Source organism: Oncorhynchus kisutch, linkage group LG29 (genome assembly GCF_002021735.2).
Source record: "Oncorhynchus kisutch isolate 150728-3 linkage group LG29, Okis_V2, whole genome shotgun sequence".
Taxonomy (NCBI): Eukaryota; Metazoa; Chordata; class Actinopteri; order Salmoniformes; family Salmonidae; genus Oncorhynchus; species Oncorhynchus kisutch.
In genome coordinates this window covers 42,300,823-42,319,184 of record NC_034202.2, presented here as the reverse complement: position 1 = coordinate 42,319,184, position 18,362 = coordinate 42,300,823, and the positions used below count along the sequence as shown (strand labels likewise).

At 50.5% G+C, this 18,362-nt stretch overlaps 1 protein-coding gene across 1 annotated transcript in view; it reads right to left on the bottom strand.

Annotated features, from left to right (window-relative positions):
- The window catches only part of LOC109877917 (dihydrolipoyllysine-residue acetyltransferase component of pyruvate dehydrogenase complex, mitochondrial), a 34,679-nt gene that overhangs the window by 11,215 nt on the left and 5,102 nt on the right, over positions 1–18,362 (bottom strand). Inside the window, exons 3-11 of the mRNA XM_031808771.1 lie at positions 10,415–10,536; positions 10,188–10,317; positions 9,943–10,069; positions 9,115–9,302; positions 4,322–4,457; positions 4,168–4,238; positions 3,902–4,015; positions 1,920–2,027; positions 663–781 (exon numbers count right to left, since the gene is read on the bottom strand). Of these exons, the coding sequence (XP_031664631.1) occupies positions 663–781; positions 1,920–2,027; positions 3,902–4,015; positions 4,168–4,238; positions 4,322–4,457; positions 9,115–9,302; positions 9,943–10,069; positions 10,188–10,317; positions 10,415–10,536 (1,115 nt within the window). The remainder of the gene's footprint in view (positions 1–662; positions 782–1,919; positions 2,028–3,901; positions 4,016–4,167; positions 4,239–4,321; positions 4,458–9,114; positions 9,303–9,942; positions 10,070–10,187; positions 10,318–10,414; positions 10,537–18,362) is intronic.

The following is an 18,362-nucleotide window of genomic DNA, read 5'->3' as shown; positions in this document are numbered from 1 at the left end:
GTTTTAGGCTGGGTTTCTGTACAGCACTTTGAGATATCAGCTGATGTACGAAGGGCTATATAAATAAATTTGATTTGATGCCACAAGAAAAGGTCAACTAGTGAAGAACAAACACCAGGGTAAATGCATAGAGAGAGAGAGGGAGACAGACAAGGGGAGACAAGGGGAGACAGACAGACAAGGGGAGACAGAGAGACAGACAGACAGGGGGAGAAGGGGAGACAGAGAGACAGACAGACAGGGGGAGACAGACAGACAGGGGGAGACAGAGAGACAGACAAGGGGAGACAGAGAGACAGACAGACAGACAGACAGGGGGAGACAGAGAGACAGAGAGACAGACAGACAGGGGGAGACAGAGAGACAGACAGAGAGACAGACAGACAGACAAGGGGAGACAGACACAGACAGAGAGGGAGACAGACAGAGAGGGAGACAGACAGAGAGGGAGACAGACAGAGAGGGAGACAGACAGAGAGGGAGACAGACAGAGAGGGAGACAGACAGAGAGGGAGACAGACAGAGAGGGAGACAGACAGAGAGGGAGACAGAGAGAGGGAGACAGAGAGAGGGAGACAGACAAGTGGAGACAGACAAGTGGAGACAGACAAGTGGAGACAGACAAGTGGAGACAGACAGAAAGAGGTAGAGTATGTACTCACTGTCGGATGACAGAGTCGAGCCATTGGGAGTTGGCTTCCGGGACCTTGAGGCAGGCCAGAGAGCTGGCTTTAATGATGAAATCATTCACACTCAGCTTGATGTTCTGGGCCTTTACCTCCTAGGAAGGAGAGTAGAGTATTACTTTAATAATCCCAATTTGGGAAATTGTTTTATTTGAAACTGGAAATAAATTGGTTTCGCTGTAATCAATGAAAGCAGCTACATTCCTGCCATTGCATTCCCCCCAGAATAAGATAAGTAAAATACACTGGGTTTTATTGTCTGCTGCCGATGCTTGGCTCAGAGCTGTAGAAAGCAGGGAAGAAACCTATGGTCATTGGTGGAAACATGAAATCAGCTGATACAAATGGACCAATAGAGATTATTTGGGAGGTTGGTGGAAAGTAACATATGAAATCAGATTATATAATAGGCCAATAGAGATTATTTTGGAGGTTGTAATGAACTTGTCAGTTGTTGTGATTTAATTGATTAAATAGGCTTCAAAAGGACTCCGTTAAATGAGAAGTTGTTAGGCCCCTTGTCAGCGATAGCTCTTTTCTTTGGTTGTTTGTCATGACTGTGGGTGCTTGTATTTACGCATACTTGAGTCCTTTCATATTTCCTGATGAAGAACTGTGGATCCATGTATCCACCTAAGCAGATTTCCATTGACGGGATTGTGCTCTGTGACAGTGTATGTAGCACCTGCAATACTGAGTGTTGACGCTGCACTGGCGTCAAGCACCAATGTTTCTCCAAGGTAGCATGACGTTTTTAAATGTGTGCATGCTTCTCTCCTCCGAGAGAACAACGGCTGATTCAAAGGGGGTGTGGCGGATTTCAAAACGCTTCTGTGATAGGGAGCCCGTCAGACACACACACACACACACACACACACACACACACACACACACACACACACACACACACACGAGAATCCTTAGTCTCCTTCTCATTAGACTCCTTTCGATTATTGATCATTCATTAACACTCTCCTACATAAGACCACCATTTACCAGTTTCCAGGTCACGGAGTAGTTGAGGAGAGGACAGACTTTTCCCAGAATCTCACAATATCTCTCCGAGGCATGCTTAGAAACTCATCCAGGTGCTGGGGGTCAAACTGACAGGTCATTTATATTGATAGAGCCCTCACAAAACCCCACAAGGTACAGATGGACCCAGGCAACCTCTCTACTAAGGAAGCTGAGTCCTGTCTATTCACCGAGTAAGGGTTAGACAGACAGACTCACAGCGTTGAGCTCCGTGCGTAGTTCCAGGACTTGGTCCATGTTGACGTCAACAGACAGGTAGTAGTGGGGAATGGTCTGTTTAGACTGCATCAACCTCTGGGCTATCACCTAGGTAACAACAATAACAATATCACCTGGACACACATAACAATGTTTAACATAATGGTGAAGATATCTTTCAGATATGTAGGTAACTGGTGTGTGTACGTGTGTTAGTGCTGAGCGATTGGTGCGTTTTGAGGTCGGTTCAGTTTCCACGATTAACCACGATTATTTTTAAAACATTAAATGTATTATGAAATAATGACAAGAAGACTTGACTATTTGAATGTAAATTCCAAAGCCAATTTTTCAGTTGAGTATATTACTTTGTTTTTATTTGATGACTTTATTATATTTAATTCCTTAAAGTCGTCATCTCATCAGAGGCAGTATCAGCCAGACAACCATCTAACATTATCTCTGTGCTCACCAGTACAGTCTTTAATCCTCCTATTCAGACAGTACAGTCTTTAGTCCTCCAAATTCACCAGGCAGTCTTTAGTCCTCCTATTCACCAGGCAGTCTTTAGTCCTCCTATTCACCAGACTGTACACTCTTTAATCCTCCTATTCACCAGACTGTACACTCTTTAATCCTCCTATTCACCAGACAGTCTTTAGTCCTCCTATTCACCAGACAGTCTTTAGTCCTCCTATTCACCAGACATTCTTTAGTCCTCCTATTCACCAGACAGTCTTTAGTCCTCCTATTCACCAGACAGTCTTTAGTCCTCCTATTCACCAGACAGTCTTTAGTCCTCCTATTCACCAGACAGTCTTTAGTCCTCCTATTCACCAGACAGTCTTTAGTCCTCCTATTCACCAGACAGTCTTTAGTCCTCCTATTCACCAGACAGTCTTTAGTCCTCCTATTCACCAGACAGTCTTTAGTCCTCCTATTCACCAGACAGTCTTTAGTCCTCCTATTCACCAGACAGTCTTTAGTCCTCCTATTCACCAGACAGTCTTTAGTCCTCCTATTCACCAGACAGTCTTTAGTCCTCCTATTCACCAGACAGTCTTTAGTCCTCCTATTCACCAGACAGTCTTTAGTCCTCCTATTCACCAGACAGTCTTTAGTCCTCCTATTCACCAGACAGTCTTTAGTCCTCCTATTCACCAGACAGTCTTTAGTCCTCCTATTCACCAGACAGTCTTTAGTCCTCCTATTCACCAGACAGTCTTTAGTCCTCCTATTCACCAGACAGTACAGTCTTTAGTCCTCCTATTCACCAAACAGTACAGTCTTTAGTCCTCCTATTCACCAAACAGTCTTTAGTCCTCCTATTCACCAGACTGAACAGTCTTTAGTCATCGTATTTAGCTAGCCTGCCTAAATTTACTGCAGAGCTGTCTGCCCTTATTTTTATTTAACCTTTATTTAACTAGGCAAGTCAGTTTAAGAACAAATTATTTATAACAATCATGGCCAGATGTGATACAGCCTGGATACGAACCAGGGACTGTAGTGATGCTTCTTGCACTGAGATACAGTGCCTTAGACCGCTACACCACTCCGGAGCTCATCTGACTAGTTCACAATAGATAAGGCATACTTTCAAACTCTATCCCTCTTTCTCATAGTTATGTAGGCTACATTCCTCTGTCATGCGGTCGATGTGTATCTAACCTAACGTAGCAGGTGTAAAAGTGCATCCATCTCTGTCCAAGTGGAACAGGCGCAATGGATTATGGTCATTGTAGTGAATTATCACATTCCTGCTCTGAACTAGGTTGCATATTTGCTTTATGAAAACTACAGCGCTTCAGCCCAGCGTCCCACATAGTTCTTCACTTAATTTCAATAGTGAATGATTAGATTTCTCTCCAGAGAAATGGCGCATTGGGCTCACAATTTCTTTTTTTTACTAAATTGTATTCAAGTAATTGAACCGACAACAGTTAATCGCTCAGGACTTAGTGTGTGTGTGTGTGCATTACCCTGCGGATGTTGCTGATAGGAACGTCAGTGAAGGTGCCTGTTGGCACGGCAACACCCGGGGCAGGTGTAGGGGCGTGGCTAGCCGGGGAAGGAGGAGCTGCAGCAACAGGAGCCTACACACCATCAGAAAACCAATCCAGTCTAGAGTGAACGTCGCATCAGATGTGTCTACAGACAATGTTTTATGCTAAATATGTATCAATGGTAAGTATATAAAACAAAACATTTAGGATAAATGCAGTAAAGTGAGTGTGTGGTGACTTACAGCAGGGGCAGCCTTGGGGGGGACGAAAGTCTCAATGTCTTTCCTGGTGACTCTACCATCAGGACCGGAGCCTGAAACACACACACAAAAAACATGTGTCAGAGAGAGGAAGGTGTGTGCGCGTGTGTGTGTGTGTGTGTGTGTGGACACTCACCGCTGACCTGGGCCAGGTCAATGCCCTTCTCTGCAGCGAGCTTCTTGGCTAGCGGACTGGCGAAGACACGCCCTTTCCTTGGGGTTGCCGGGGCCACATGAGCTGGGCTAGCTGCTGCAGGAGTGGGGGCTACAACCTACAAGACACACAGTGTTGTTGCCTTGTGTCGCTATGACTTGATGTTCTGTTATTCTCTAGTCTGTCAGAGAACTATCTGGAAAATTTTGCAAGATCTCTAACAACGCTAGCTAACATGTTATAATACAAGATCTCTAACAACGCTAGCTAACATGTTAAAATACAAGATCTCTAACAATGCTAGCTACACATCCATATCGAGTAGAGCTGGGCGATACGGACACACATCCATATCGAGTAGAGCTGGGCGATACGGACACACATCCATATTGAGTAGAGCTGGGCGATATATACAGGGCACCAGTACCGAGTTGATGTGCAGGTGTTTGAGGTAATTGTGGTAGATATGTACATATAGGTAGGGGTTAAGTGACTAGGCAACAGGATATATAATAAGCAGTAGCAGCTGTTTATGTGATGATTCAAAAGAGTGCAAATGGGGGTCAATGCAGATGGTTTGGGTAGCTATTTGGCAATCTTATGGCTTGGTGGTGGAAGCTGTTCAGGGTCCTGTTGGTTCTAGACTTTGTACATCGGTATCGCTTGCTTTGCAGAAGCAGAAAGAACAGTCCATGACTTGGGTGGCTGGAGCCTGACAGTTTTTACGGCCTTCCTCTGACACCGCCAGGTATAGAGGTCCTGGGTGGTGATAAGCTCTGCACCAGTGATGTACTGGGCAATGTCACACTACCCTCTGTAGCTCCTTGCAGCCAGTCAAGATGCTCTCAATGGTGCCGAGGGCCCATGACAAATATATTCAGCCTCCTGAGGGGGAAGAGGCGTTGTTGTGCGTTCTTCACAACTGTGTTGATGCCTACCCTCAGCACCTGGGGGCGGCCCGTCAGGAAGTCCAGGATCCAATTGCAGAGGGAGGTGATTAGTCCCAGGGTCCTTAGCTTAGTGATGACCTTGGAGGGGACTATGGTGTTGAACGCTGAGCTGTAGTCAATGAACAGCATTCTCACATAGGTGTTCCTTCTGTCCAGGTCTGAAAGGGCAGTGTGGAGTGCAATAGAGATTGAGTCATCTGTGGATCTGTCGGGGATGTATGCGAATTGGAGTGGGTCTAGGGTTTCTGGGATGAATGTGTTGATGTGAACCATGACCAGCCTTTCAAAGCATGTGCTATGGGGCAGTAGTCATTTAGGCAGGTTAACTTGGTGTTCTTGGGCACAGGGACTATGGTGGTCTGAATGTATGGTTGTCTGCTCAGAGTACGCATCCTGGTGAATGTTAGCAAAGAGACACACCCCTCTTCTCTTCATCTTACCCAAAGACGCTGTCCGGTCTAGACGATGCATGGAGAAAAGGATGTATATCCATGTCCTTGCTCAGCCACGACTCCAAGAAACATAGAATGTTCCAGTTGTTCAGTCCCGGTGATAGTCTCGAATGGAACCTGTCCAGTTTGTTCTCTAGTGATTGTATGTTAGAGGTGTAGAGGCGATTGATTTGTTCACCAACGTAGTCTTGTCAGCATGCTGCCTCGACTGCCTCTTTCACAGCCGCTTCCACTGCCGACTCGATGTAGAAATTGTCATCCAAATTAAGGTTAGTGAGCGCTGTTCTGATGTCCAGAAGCTGTTTTCGGTCAAAGGAAACGATGGCAGAAACATTGTTGTAAAAAAGTTGAGATCAATGTAAAAAAGAAAAAAAAAAAAAGAATTGGTCAGGAACCCATAAAACGCCTGTGTGTGTGTTACCTGTGCTGGGGGAGGGGATTAGGGTGTGTGTTACCGGTGCCGGGGGAGGGGGTTAGGGTGTGTTTTACCGGTGCCGGGGAGGGGGTTAGGGTGTGTTTTACCGGTGCCGGGGGAGGGGGTTAGGGTGTGTGTTACCTGTGCTGGGGGAGGGGGTTAGGGTGTGTGTTACCTGTGCTGGGGGTTAGGGTGTGTGTTACCTGTGCTGGGGGTTAGGGTGTGTGTTACCTGTGCTGGGGGTTAGGGTGTGTGTTACCTGTGCTGGGGGTTAGGGTGTGTGTTACCTGTGCTGGGGGTTAGGGTGTGTGTTACCTGTGCTGGGGGAGGGAGGGGGTTAGGGTGTGTTTTACCGGTGCCGGGGGAGGGGGTTAGGGTGTGTGTTACCTGTGCTGGGGGAGGGGGTTAGGGTGTGTGTTACCTGTGCTGAGGGAGGGAGGGGGTTAGGGTGTGTGTTACCTGTGCTGGGGGAGGGGGTTAGGGTGTGTGTTACCTGTGCTGGGGGAGGGGGTTAGGGTGTGTGTTACCTGTGCTGGGGGTTAGGGTGTGTGTTACCTGTGCTGGGGGTTAGGGTGTGTGTTACCTGTGCTGGGGGTTAGGGTGTGTGTTACCTGTGCTGGGGGTTAGGGTGTGTGTTACCTGTGCTGGGGGTTAGGGTGTGTGTTACCTGTGCTGGGGGAGGGAGGGGGTTAGGGTGTGTTTTACCGGTGCCGGGGGAGGGGGTTAGGGTGTGTGTTACCTGTGCTGGGGGAGGGGGTTAGGGTGTGTGTTACCTGTGCCGGGGGAGGGGGTTAGGGTGTGTGTTACCTGTGCTGAGGGAGGGAGGGGGTTAGGGTGTGTTTTACCGGTGCCGGGGGAGGGGGTTAGGGTGTGTGTTACCTGTGCTGAGGGAGGGAGGGGGTTAGGGTGTGTTTTTACCGGTGCCGGGGGAGGGGGTTAGGGTGTGTGTTACCTGTGCTGAGGGAGGGAGGGGGTTAGGGTGTGTGTTACCTGTGCTGGGGGAGGGGGTTAGGGTGTGTGTTACCTGTGCTGGGGGAGGGGGTTAGGGTGTGTGTTACCTGTGCTGGGGGTTAGGGTGTGTGTTACCTGTGCTGGGGGTTAGGGTGTGTGTTACCTGTGCTGGGGGTTAGGGTGTGTGTTACCTGTGCTGGGGGTTAGGGTGTGTGTTACCTGTGCTGGGGGTTAGGGTGTGTGTTACCTGTGCTGGGGGTTAGGGTGTGTGTTACCTGTGCTGGGGGAGGGGATTAGGGTGTGTTTTACCGGTGCCGGGGGAGGGGGTTAGGGTGTGTGTTACCTGTGCTGGGGGTTAGGGTGTGTGTTACCTGTGCTGGGGGTTAGGGTGTGTGTTACCTGTGCTGGGGGTTAGGGTGTGTGTTACCTGTGCTGGGGTTAGGTGTGTGTTACCCTGTGCTGGGGAGGGGATTAGGGTGTGTTTTACCGGTGCCGGGGGAGGGGGTTAGGGTGTGTGTTACCTGTGCTGGGGGAGGGGGTTAGGGTGTGTGTTACCTGTGCTGGGGGAGGGGTTAGGGTGTGTGTTACCTGTGCTGGGGGGAGGGGGTTAGGGTGTGTGTTACCTGTGCTGGGGGAGGGGGTTAGGGTGTGTGTTACCTGTGCTGGGGGAGGGGGTTAGAGTGTGTGTTACCTGTGCCGGGGGAGGGGGTTAGGGTGTGTGTTACCTGTGCTGAGGGAGGGAGGGGGTTAGGGTTTGTTTTACCGGTGCCGGGGGAGGGGGTTAGGGTGTGTGTTACCTGTGCTGAGGGAGGGAGGGGTTAGGGTGTGTTTTACCGGTGCCGGGGGAGGGGGTTAGGGTGTGTGTTACCTGTGCTGAGGGAGGGAGGGGTTAGGGTGTGTGTTACCTGTGCTGGGGGAGGGAGGGGGTTAGGGTGTGTGTTACCTGTGCTGGGGGAGGGGGTTAGGGTGTGTGTTACCTGTGCTGGGGGAGGGAGGGGGTTAGGGTGTGTGTTACCTGTGCTGGGGGTTAGGGTGTGTGTTACCTGTGCTGGGGGTTAGGGTGTGTGTTACCTGTGCTGGGGTTAGGGTGTGTGTTACCTGTGCTGGGGGAGGAGGGGGTTAGGGTGTGTTTTACCGGTGCCGGGGGAGGGGGTTAGGGTGTGTGTTACCTGTGCTGGGGGAGGGGGTTAGGGTGTGTGTTACCTGTGCCGGGGGAGGGGGTTAGGGTGTGTGTTACCTGTGCTGAGGGAGGGAGGGGGTTAGGGTGTGTTTTACCGGTGCCGGGGGAGGGGGTTAGGGTGTGTGTTACCTGTGCTGAGGGAGGGAGGGGGTTAGGGTGTGTTTTACCGGTGCCGGGGGAGGGGGTTAGGGTGTGTGTTACCTGTGCTGAGGGAGGGAGGGGGTTAGGGTGTGTGTTACCTGTGCTGGGGGAGGGGGTTAGGGTGTGTGTTACCTGTGCTGGGGGGAGGGGGTTAGGGTGTGTGTTACCTGTGCTGGGGGTTAGGGTGTGTGTTACCTGTGCTGGGGGTTAGGGTGTGTGTTACCTGTGCTGGGGGTTAGGGTGTGTGTTACCTGTGCTGGGGGTTAGGGTGTGTGTTACCTGTGCTGGGGGTTAGGGTGTGTGTTACCTGTGCTGGGGGTTAGGGTGTGTGTTACCTGTGCTGGGGGTTAGGGTGTGTGTTACCTGTGCTGGGGGTTAGGGTGTGTGTTACCGGTGCTGGGGAGGGGGTTAGGGTGTGTGTTACCGGTGCTGGGGAGGGGGTTAGGGTGTGTGTTACCGGTGCTGGGGATTAGGGTGTGTGTTACCGGTGCTGGGGAGGGGTTAGGGTGTGTTTTTACCGGTGCTGGGGATGGGGGTTAGGGTGTGTGTTACCGGTGCTGGGGAGGGGGTTAGGGTGTGTGTTACCGGTGCTGGGGATGGGGGTTAGGGTGTGTTTTACCGGTGCAGGAGCAGGGGGTTAGGGTGTGTGTTACCGGTGCTGGGGAGGGGGTTAGGGTGTGTTTTACCGGTGCTGGTGCAGGAGCAGGGGGTGGGGTGGAGACATCTGCCCCTGCTGTCTCTACGTAGTCACTGAAGGCAGCGATGTCACTCTCCTTCTCCACGATGATGCAGAGAGGAGCGCCCAGAGGAACGTCACGTGTTCCCTCAGACACCATGATCTTCGCCAGGTAACCCTCCTCCTGCACCTCAAACCCTGCACACACACACACACAATTGAAATCACACACACACAATTGAAATCACACTGAGTGTACAATCTGTCTGTGTGTTTATACATTGTGTGTGTACAGTCTGTGGTGTGTACTGACCAATGGTAGCCTTGTGTCTATGGTGTGTGTGGTGTGTATACCCTGTGGGTGGTGTGTGTGGTGTGTATACCCCGTGGGTGTGTGTGTACAGCCTGTGGTGTGTACTGACCAATGGTAGCCTTGTGTCTATGGTGTGTGTGGTGTGTATACCCTGTGGGTGGTGTGTGTGGTGTGTATACCCCGTGGGTGGTGTGTATACCCCGTGGGTGGTGTGTGTGGTGTGTATGCCCCGTGTGTGGTGTGTATACCCCGTGGGTGGTGTGTGTGGTGTGTATACCCCGTGGGTGGTGTATGTGGTGTGTATACCCCGTGTGTGGTGTGTGTGGTGTGTATACCCCGTGGGTGGTGTGTGTGGTGTGTATACCCCGTGTGTGGTGTGTATACCCCGTGGGTGGTGTGTATACCCCGTGGGTGGTGTGTATACCCCGTGGGTGGTGTGTATACCCCGTGGGTGGTGTGTATACCCCGTGGGTGGTGTGTATACCCCGTGGGTGGTGTGTATACCACGTGGGTGTGTGTACTGACCGATGGTAGCCTTGTCGGTCTCTATCTCCGCCAGTAGATCTCCTTCACTGAGTTTCTCTCCAACCTTCTTCTCCCAGCGCTGCACTGTCCCCATGGTCATAGTAGGAGACAGGGCTGGCAGACACACCTAACACACAGGGTTCCTGATAAGACTAAATGGACCGGAGACGCAGACTGGTCGGGGACTTGAAACAATCTTAATTGAAAGTGTTTAGTACAGGAAAATGTAAGGTGTTGTGCCCCACCTTCATGTGGGGTGGTAGGGAGCTGCCAGGGGCGACAGCAGTGGGGGGGGGAGGGGCAGCCGCAGAAGGGGCGGAGCTAGCAGCCAGCTTGTCCAACGTCAGGTCCTTAAAGGCTGGGATCAGATCAGCACTGATAAAATACAGAGAGGTTAGAACACACACACGGTAAAATAGACTCAAACACACACCCACCCACCCACCCCTGTGGACAACACACATAGACGTACCTGTCGACAGTGATGCAGATGACAGAGCCCACGGCAACTCCAGTTCCTTCAGCTACCAGGATCTTAGCCAGGTAACAGTCCTCCAACAGCTCAAACCCCACCGTGGCCTTGTCAGTCTCCACCTAACACACACCACACAGTTAGCCAGGTTTGTGTTCACTACGTATGAAACAGAGGAACACATGGTGAAGAGATAGAGGAGAAGAGAACCATTCAAACCATGAACAAAGTAACATTCAAATGACAAATTACATGCGCCGTGGTGGTGGTGGGGGGCATGCACCGTGGTGGTGGAGGACATGCGCCGTGGTGGTGGGGGTGGACATGCGACGTAGTGGTGGTGGGGGGCATGCGCCGTGGTGGGTGTGGACATGCACCGTGGTGGTGGGGGGGGGGGGCATGCGCCGTGGTGGTGGTGGACATGCGCCGTGGTGGTGGGGTGCATGCGCCATGGTGGTGGTGGACATGCGCCGTGGTGGTGGGGGGCATGCGCCGTGGTGGTGGTGGACATGCGCCGTGGTGGTGGGGTGCATGCGCCATGGTGGTGGTGGACATGCGCCGTGGTGGTGGGGGGCATGCGCAGTGGTGGTGGGGTGGGGGGGGGACATGCGCCGTGGTGGTGGTGGGGGGCATACGCCGTGGTGGTGGTGGACATGCGCCGTGGTGGTGGGGGGCATGCGCCGTGGTGGTGGGGGGCATGCGCCGTGGTGGTGGGGGGCATGCACAGTGGTGGTGGGGTGGGGGGGGGACATGCGCCGTGGTGGTGGTGGGGGGATTGCGCCATGGTGGTGGTGGGGGGCATACGCCGTGGTGGTGGTGGACATGCGCCGTGGTGGTGGGGGGCATCCGCAGTGGTGGTGGGGGGCATGCGCCGTGGTGGTGGTGGGGGGGCATGCGCCATGGTGGTGGTGGACATGCGCCGTGGTGGTGGGGGGCATGCGCAGTGGTGGTGGGGTGGGGGGGGACATGCGCCGTGGTGGTGGTGGGGGGCATACGCCGTGGTGGTGGTGGACATGCGCCGTGGTGGTGGGGGGCATGCGCCGTGGAGGTGGGGAGCATCCTCCGTGGTGGTGGGGGGGCATCCGCCGTGGTGGTGGGGGGCATGCACAGTGGTGGTGGGGTGGGGGGGGACATGCGCCGTGGTGGTGGTGGGGAGATTGCGCCATGGTGGTGGTGGGGGGCATACGCCGTGGTGGTGGTGGACATGCGCCGTGGTGGTGGTGGACATGCGCCGTGGTGGTGGGGGGCATGCGCAGTGGTGGTGGGGTGGGGGGGGACATGCGCCGTGGTGGTGGTGGGGGGCATACGCCGTGGTGGTGGTGGACATACGCCGTGGTGGTGGGGGGCATGCGCCGTGGTGGTGGGGGGCATGCGCCGTGGTGGTGGGGGGCATGCACAGTGGTGGTGGGGTGGGGGGGGACATGCGCCGTGGTGGTGGTGGGGGGATTGCGCCATGGTGGTGGTGGGGGGCATACGCCGTGGTGGTGGTGGACATGCGCCGTGGTGGTGGAGGGCATCCGCAGTGGTGGTGGGGGGCATCCGCAGTGGTGGTGGTGGGGGGGCATGCGCCATGGTGGTGGTGGACATGCGCCGTGGTGGTGGGGGGCATGCGCAGTGGTGGTGGGGTGGGGGGGGACATGCGCCGTGGTGGTGGTGGGGGGCATACGCCGTGGTGGTGGTGGACATGCGCCGTGGTGGTGGGGGGCATGCGCCGTGGAGGTGGGGAGCATCCTCCGTGGTGGTGGTGGGGGGGCATCCGCCGTGGTGGTGGGGGGCATGCACAGTGGTGGTGGGGTGGGGGGGGACATGCGCCGTGGTGGTGGTGGGGAGATTGCGCCATGGTGGTGGTGGGGGGCATACGCCGTGGTGGTGGTGGACATGCGCCGTGGTGGTGGGGGGCATCCGCAGTGGTGGTGGGGGGCATGCGCCGTGGTGGTGGGGGGCATGCGCCGTGGTGGTGGGGGGCATGCGCCGTGGTGGTGGGGGGCATGCACCGTGGTGGTGGAGGACATGCGCCGTGGTGGTGGGGGTGGACATGCGACGTAGTGGTGGTGAGGGGCATGCGCCATGGTGGTGGTGGACATTACTAGTTGTCACCTCCCTGTGTGTGTGTGTGTGTTTAATTACTAGTTGTCACCTCCCTGTGTGTGTGTGTGTGTTTAATTACTAGTTGGTGTAAAGAGTGATTCATCACTCCAGAGAACGCGTTTCCACTGCTCCAGAGTGCAATAGCTGCGAGCTTTACACCACTCCAGCCGACACTTGGCATTGCTCATGGTGATCTTAGGCTTGTGTGCAGCTGCTCTGCCATGGAAACCCATTTCATGAAGCTCCCGACGAACAGTTATTGTGCTGCTGTTGCTTCCAGAGGCAGTTTGGAAGTCGGTAGTGAGTGTTGCAATCGAGGACAGAAGATTTTAACACTGAGCTTGTGGCCTACCACTTCGCGGCTGAGTCGTTGTTGCTCCAAGATGTTTCCACTTCACAATAACAGCACTTACAGTTGCCCGGGGTAGCTCTAGCAGGGCAGAAATTTGACGAACTGACTTGTTGGAAAGTTGGCATTGAAAGTCACTGAGCTCTTTAGTAAGGAGAATCTACTGCCAATGCGTGTCTATGAAGATTTCATGGCTGTGTGCTTGATTTTATACACCCGTCAGCAATGGGTGTGGCTGCAATAACTGAATCCACAAATTTGAAGGGGTGTCCTCACACTGCTGTATATATACTGTATGTTGAAGGGGTGTCCTCATACAATAGTCGTAATTATTGTAGAATAATAGTGAAAACATCAAAACTATGAAATAACACATATGAAATCACGTAGTAACCAAAAACAAGTGTTAAACAAATCAAAATATATTTTATATATTTGAGATTCTTCAAGTAGCCACGCTTTGCCTTGATGACGTCTTCGCACACTCTTGGCATTCTCTCAACCAGCTTCATGATGTAGTCACATGGAATGCATTTCAATTAACAGGTGTGCCTTGTTAAAAAATGATTTGTGGAATTTCTTTCCTTCTTAATGTTTTTGCGCCAATCAGTTGTGTTGTGACAAGGTAAGGGTGGTATACAGAAGATATCCCTATTTGGTAAAAGACCAAGTCCATATTATGGCAAGAACAGCTCAAATAAGCAAAGAGAAACGACAGTCCATCATTACTTTAAGTCATGAAGGTCAGTCAATGTGGAACATTTCAAGAACTTTGAACTTTTCTTAAAGTGCAGTCGCAAAAACCATCAAGCGCTATGATGAAACTGGCTCTCATGAGGACCACCACAGGAAAGAAAGACCCAGAGTTACCTCTGCTGCAGAGGATAAGTTCATTAGAGTTACCAGCCTCAGAAATTGCAGCACAAATAAATGATTCACAGAGTTCAAGTAACAGATACATCTCAACATCAACTGTTCAGAGGTGACTGTGTGAATCAGACCTTCATGGTCGAATTGCTGCAAAGAAAACACTACTGAAGGACACCAATAAGAAGAAGAAGAAACTAGCTTGAATGGGCCAAGAAACACCAGTAATCTACATTAGACCAGTGGCAATTTATCCAGTGGACTCCAAATTTGAGATTTTTGGTTCCAACCACCGTGTCTTTATGAGACGCAGAGTAGGTGAACGGACGATCTCTGCATGTGTAGTTCCCACCGTGAAGCATGGAGGAGTGATGGTGCATGCTGGTGACACTGTCAGTGATTTATTTAGAATTTAAGGCACACTTAACCAGCATGGCTACAACAGCATTCTGCAGCGATACGCCGTCCCATCTGGTTTGCGCTTAGTGGGACTATCATTTGTTTTTCAACAGGACAATGACCCAACACACCTCCAGGCTAGTCAGTTTTACGAGGGTATGTTTGGAGGCATGAGTGAAGGAGGCTTTGTTGCGAAATAGGAAGCTGAATTGAGATGTAATTTTGGATTGGAGATGCTTAATGTGAGTCTGGAAGGAGAGTTTACAGTCTAACCAGACACCTAGGTATTTGTAGTTGTCAACATATTATATATATATATTTGTAGTTGTCCACATGTTATGTCAGAACCGTCCAGAGTAGTGATGCTGGACGGGCGGGCAGGTGCCGGCAACAATCGGTTGAAGAGCATGCATTCAGTTTCACTAGCATTTAAAACCAGTTGGACGCCACAGAAGGAGTGTTGTATGGCATTGAAGCTCATTTGGAGGTTTGTTATGTATACAGAATGGTATCGTCAGCGTAGAGGTGGATCAGAGAATCATCAGCAGCAAGAGCGACATCATTGATATATACAAAGAAAAGAGTCGGCCCGAGAATTGAACACTGTGGCACCCCATAGAGACTGCCAGAGGTCCGGAAAACAGGCTCTCCGATTTGACACACTGAACTCTGTCAGAGAAGTAGTTGGTGAACCAGGCGAGGCAGTCATTTGAGAAGCCAAGGCTATTGAGTCTGCCGATAAGAATGCGGTGATTGACAAGAGTCGAATGCCTTGGCCAGGTCGATGAAGACGGCTGCACAGTACTGTCTCTTACCAATGGCGGTTATGATATCGCATAGGACCTTGAGCGTGGCTGAGGTGCACCCATGACCAGCTCAGAAACCAGATTGCATAGTGGGGAAGGTAAGGTGGGATTCAAAATGGTCTGTGATCTGTTTATTAACTTGGCTTTCGAAGATTTTAGAAAGACCTATATCCATCCTGCCCTGCCTATCAGTTTGGGTCTGGAGTGTCTCCCCCTTTGAATAGCTTTCCAAACTTTGGGGATCTCAGATGATACGAAAGAGAGGTTGAACAGGCTAGTAATAGGGGTTGCAACAATTTCGGCAGATAATTTTAGAGAGAGAGGGTCCAGATTGTCTAGCCCAGCTGATTTCGAACGAACCAGATTTTGCAGCTCTTTCAGAACATCAGCTATCTGGATATCTGGATCTGGGTGAGCAAGTTGCTGCAGGGGGTGCTGAGATGTTGGCCGGGGTAGTGGTAGCCAGGTGGAAAGCATGGCCAGCCATGGAAAAATGCTTATTGAAATGATTGATTATTGTAGATTTATCGGTGGTGACAGCGTTTCCTATCCTCAGTGCAGTGGGCAGCTGGGAGGAGGGGCTCTAATTCTCCATGTGTGTCCCAAAAAGTTTTGGAATTAGTGTTACAGAAAGCAAATTTCTGTTCGAAAAAGTTAGCCTTAGCTTTCCTAACTGACTGAGTATATTGGTTCCTGACTTCCCTGAAAAGTTGCATATCGCGGGGACTATTTGATGCTAATACAGAATGCCACAGGATGTTTTTGTGCTGGTCAAGGGCAGTCAAGTCTGGGGTGAACCAAGGGCTATATATGTTCTTAGTTTTACATGTCTTGAATGGGGCATGTTTACTTAAGATGGAGAGGAAAGCACTTTTGAAGAGCAATCAGGCGACCATTAAATTGTTATAGTTAGGGATGGACATTTCAGGATTTTTGGTGGCCTTCCTAAGCCAGGATTCAGACACGGCTAGGACATCAGGGTTGGCGGAGTGTGCTAAAGCAGTGAATAAAACAAACTTAGGGAGGAGGCTTCTAATGTTAACATGCATGAAACCAGTGCTTTTACGGTTACAGAAGTCAACAAATGAGAGCGCCTGGGGAATGGTAGTGATGCTGGGGGCTGCAGGGCCTGGATTCACCTCTACATCACCAGAGGAACCGAGGAGGAGTAGGATAAGACTACCGCTAAAGGCTAAAAGAACTGGTCGTCTAGTGCGTTCGGAACAGAGAGTAAAGGAGGCAGGTTTCTGGGCACAGAAGGATATATTCAAGGCATAATGTACAGACAAAGGTAGTGGTAGGATGTGAGTACAGTGGAGGTAAGTCTAGGCATCGAGTGACCAAGAAAGAGGTTTTGTCTCTAGAAGCACCATTTAAGCCAGGTGCGGTCACCGCATGTGTGGGGGGTGGAACATAAGGGCTAGCTAGGCTGGAGGCTCTACAGTGAAATAAGACATCAATTACTAACCAAAACAGCAATAGACAAGGCATATTGACATTAGGGAGAGGCGTGTGTAGCCGAGTAATCATAGGGTCCAGTGAGTAACTAGGCGAGCTGGAGGCACGGAGATTCAGACAGCTAGCAGGCCGGGGCTAGCAGCAGGCTAGCAGATGGGCCTCAGGGGGATGTCGCAATGGGAGAGCCTGTTGAATCCCCCTCCGACGGTTTCGTCGGCAGACCAGTCGTGATGGATTGGCGGGGCTCCCTGTCAGCAGCAAAGGGTCCAGACCCATTGGCAACAGAGGTAATTGAAGCCCAGGGATTCTTGATAGATATATTTGGCTAGCTGGGAGATGGGCCTAGATTCGAGGCTAGCTCCAAGCTAACTGGTGCTTGCTTCGGGACAGAGCCAGGAGTAGCCACTCGGATAGCAGCTAGCTAACTGCGATGATCCGGAGTAAAGGTTCAGAGCTTGTAGTAGGAATCCAGATATATGGTAGAGAAAAGCAGTCCGATATGCTCTGGGTTTATATCGTGCTGTGCAGGCTCGCAGGAGTTGACCGGGCTGAAGCTGACAGATGTCCCAGTTAACGGTGATGGCTAACTGACTACTAGCTAGTAGCTGGATAGCTTGAAGGGGGTTACGGATCTAAAGTATAAAGAATAGCATATCCATACCGCATTGGGTGAGGCGGGTGGCAGGAGATTATTCCAATCTGTAGATGGAAAATTTTGATAAAAATATATAGTAAATATATACAAAGAAAGAAACGATATATACAAGGGACGGAACAAGACCATCAAAACATCCCACTACTACGCCATCTTGGATATCTGGGAGTTGAACCACAGAGTGAAACAAGATATCCCGTTTTAAACAAGATATTTTGTCACGAAAAGATGCTCGACTATGCATATAATTGACAGCTTTGGAAAGAAAACACTCTGACGTTTCCAAAACTGCAAAGATATTATCTGTGAGTGCCACAGAACTGATGTTACAGAAAAAAAAACAGATAACAATACAATCAGGAAGTGCCGCATTTTTTGAAACCGCCTCATGGCAATGACTCCTTATATGGCTGTGGAGGAGCTAGGAGTCAGCTTACCTTTTCCATGTTTTCCCCAAGGTGTCTGCAGCATTGTGACGTATTTGTAGGCATATCATTGGAAGATTGACCATAAGAGACTACATTTACCAGGTGGTCGCTTGGTGTCCTCCATCGCAATTATTGCGTAATCTCCAGCTGCAGTATTTTTCTGTTTTCTTCTGATGAGAAGCCAGCTGCCACCACTGATAGATTATCGAATAGATATGTGAAAAACACCTTGAGGATTGATTCTAAACAACGTTTGCCATGTTTCTGTCGATATTATGGAGCCAATTTGGAAAAAAGTTTGGCGTTGTAAGTGACTGCATTTTCTGGGTTTTTTCTTAGCCAAACGTGATGAACAAAATGGAGCTATTTCTCTTACACAAATAATCTTTTTGGAAAAACTGAACATTTGCTATCTAACTGAGAGTCTCCTCATTGAAAACATCCGAAGTTCTTCAAAGGTAAATGATTTTATTTGAATGCTTTTCTTGTTTTTGTGAAAATGTTGCCTGCTGAATGCTAGGCTTAATGCTATGCTAGGCTATCAATACTCTTACACAAATGCTTGTGTAGCTTTGGTTAAAGCATATTTTGAAAATCTGAGATGACAGTGTTGTTAACAAAAGGCTAAGCTTGTGTTTCAATATATTTATTTCATTTCATTTGCGATTTTCATGAAAAGGAAATGTTGCGTTATGGTAATGAGCTTGAGGCTATGATTACGCTCCCGGATACGGGATTGCTCGACGCTAGAGGTTAACACTTGGTTGGTTACTACATGATTCCATATGTGTTATTTCATAGTTGTGATGTCTTCACTATTATTCTCCAACGTAGAAAATAGTAAAAATAAAAACCCTTAATTGAGCAGGTGTCCAAACTTTTGACTGGTACTATATAT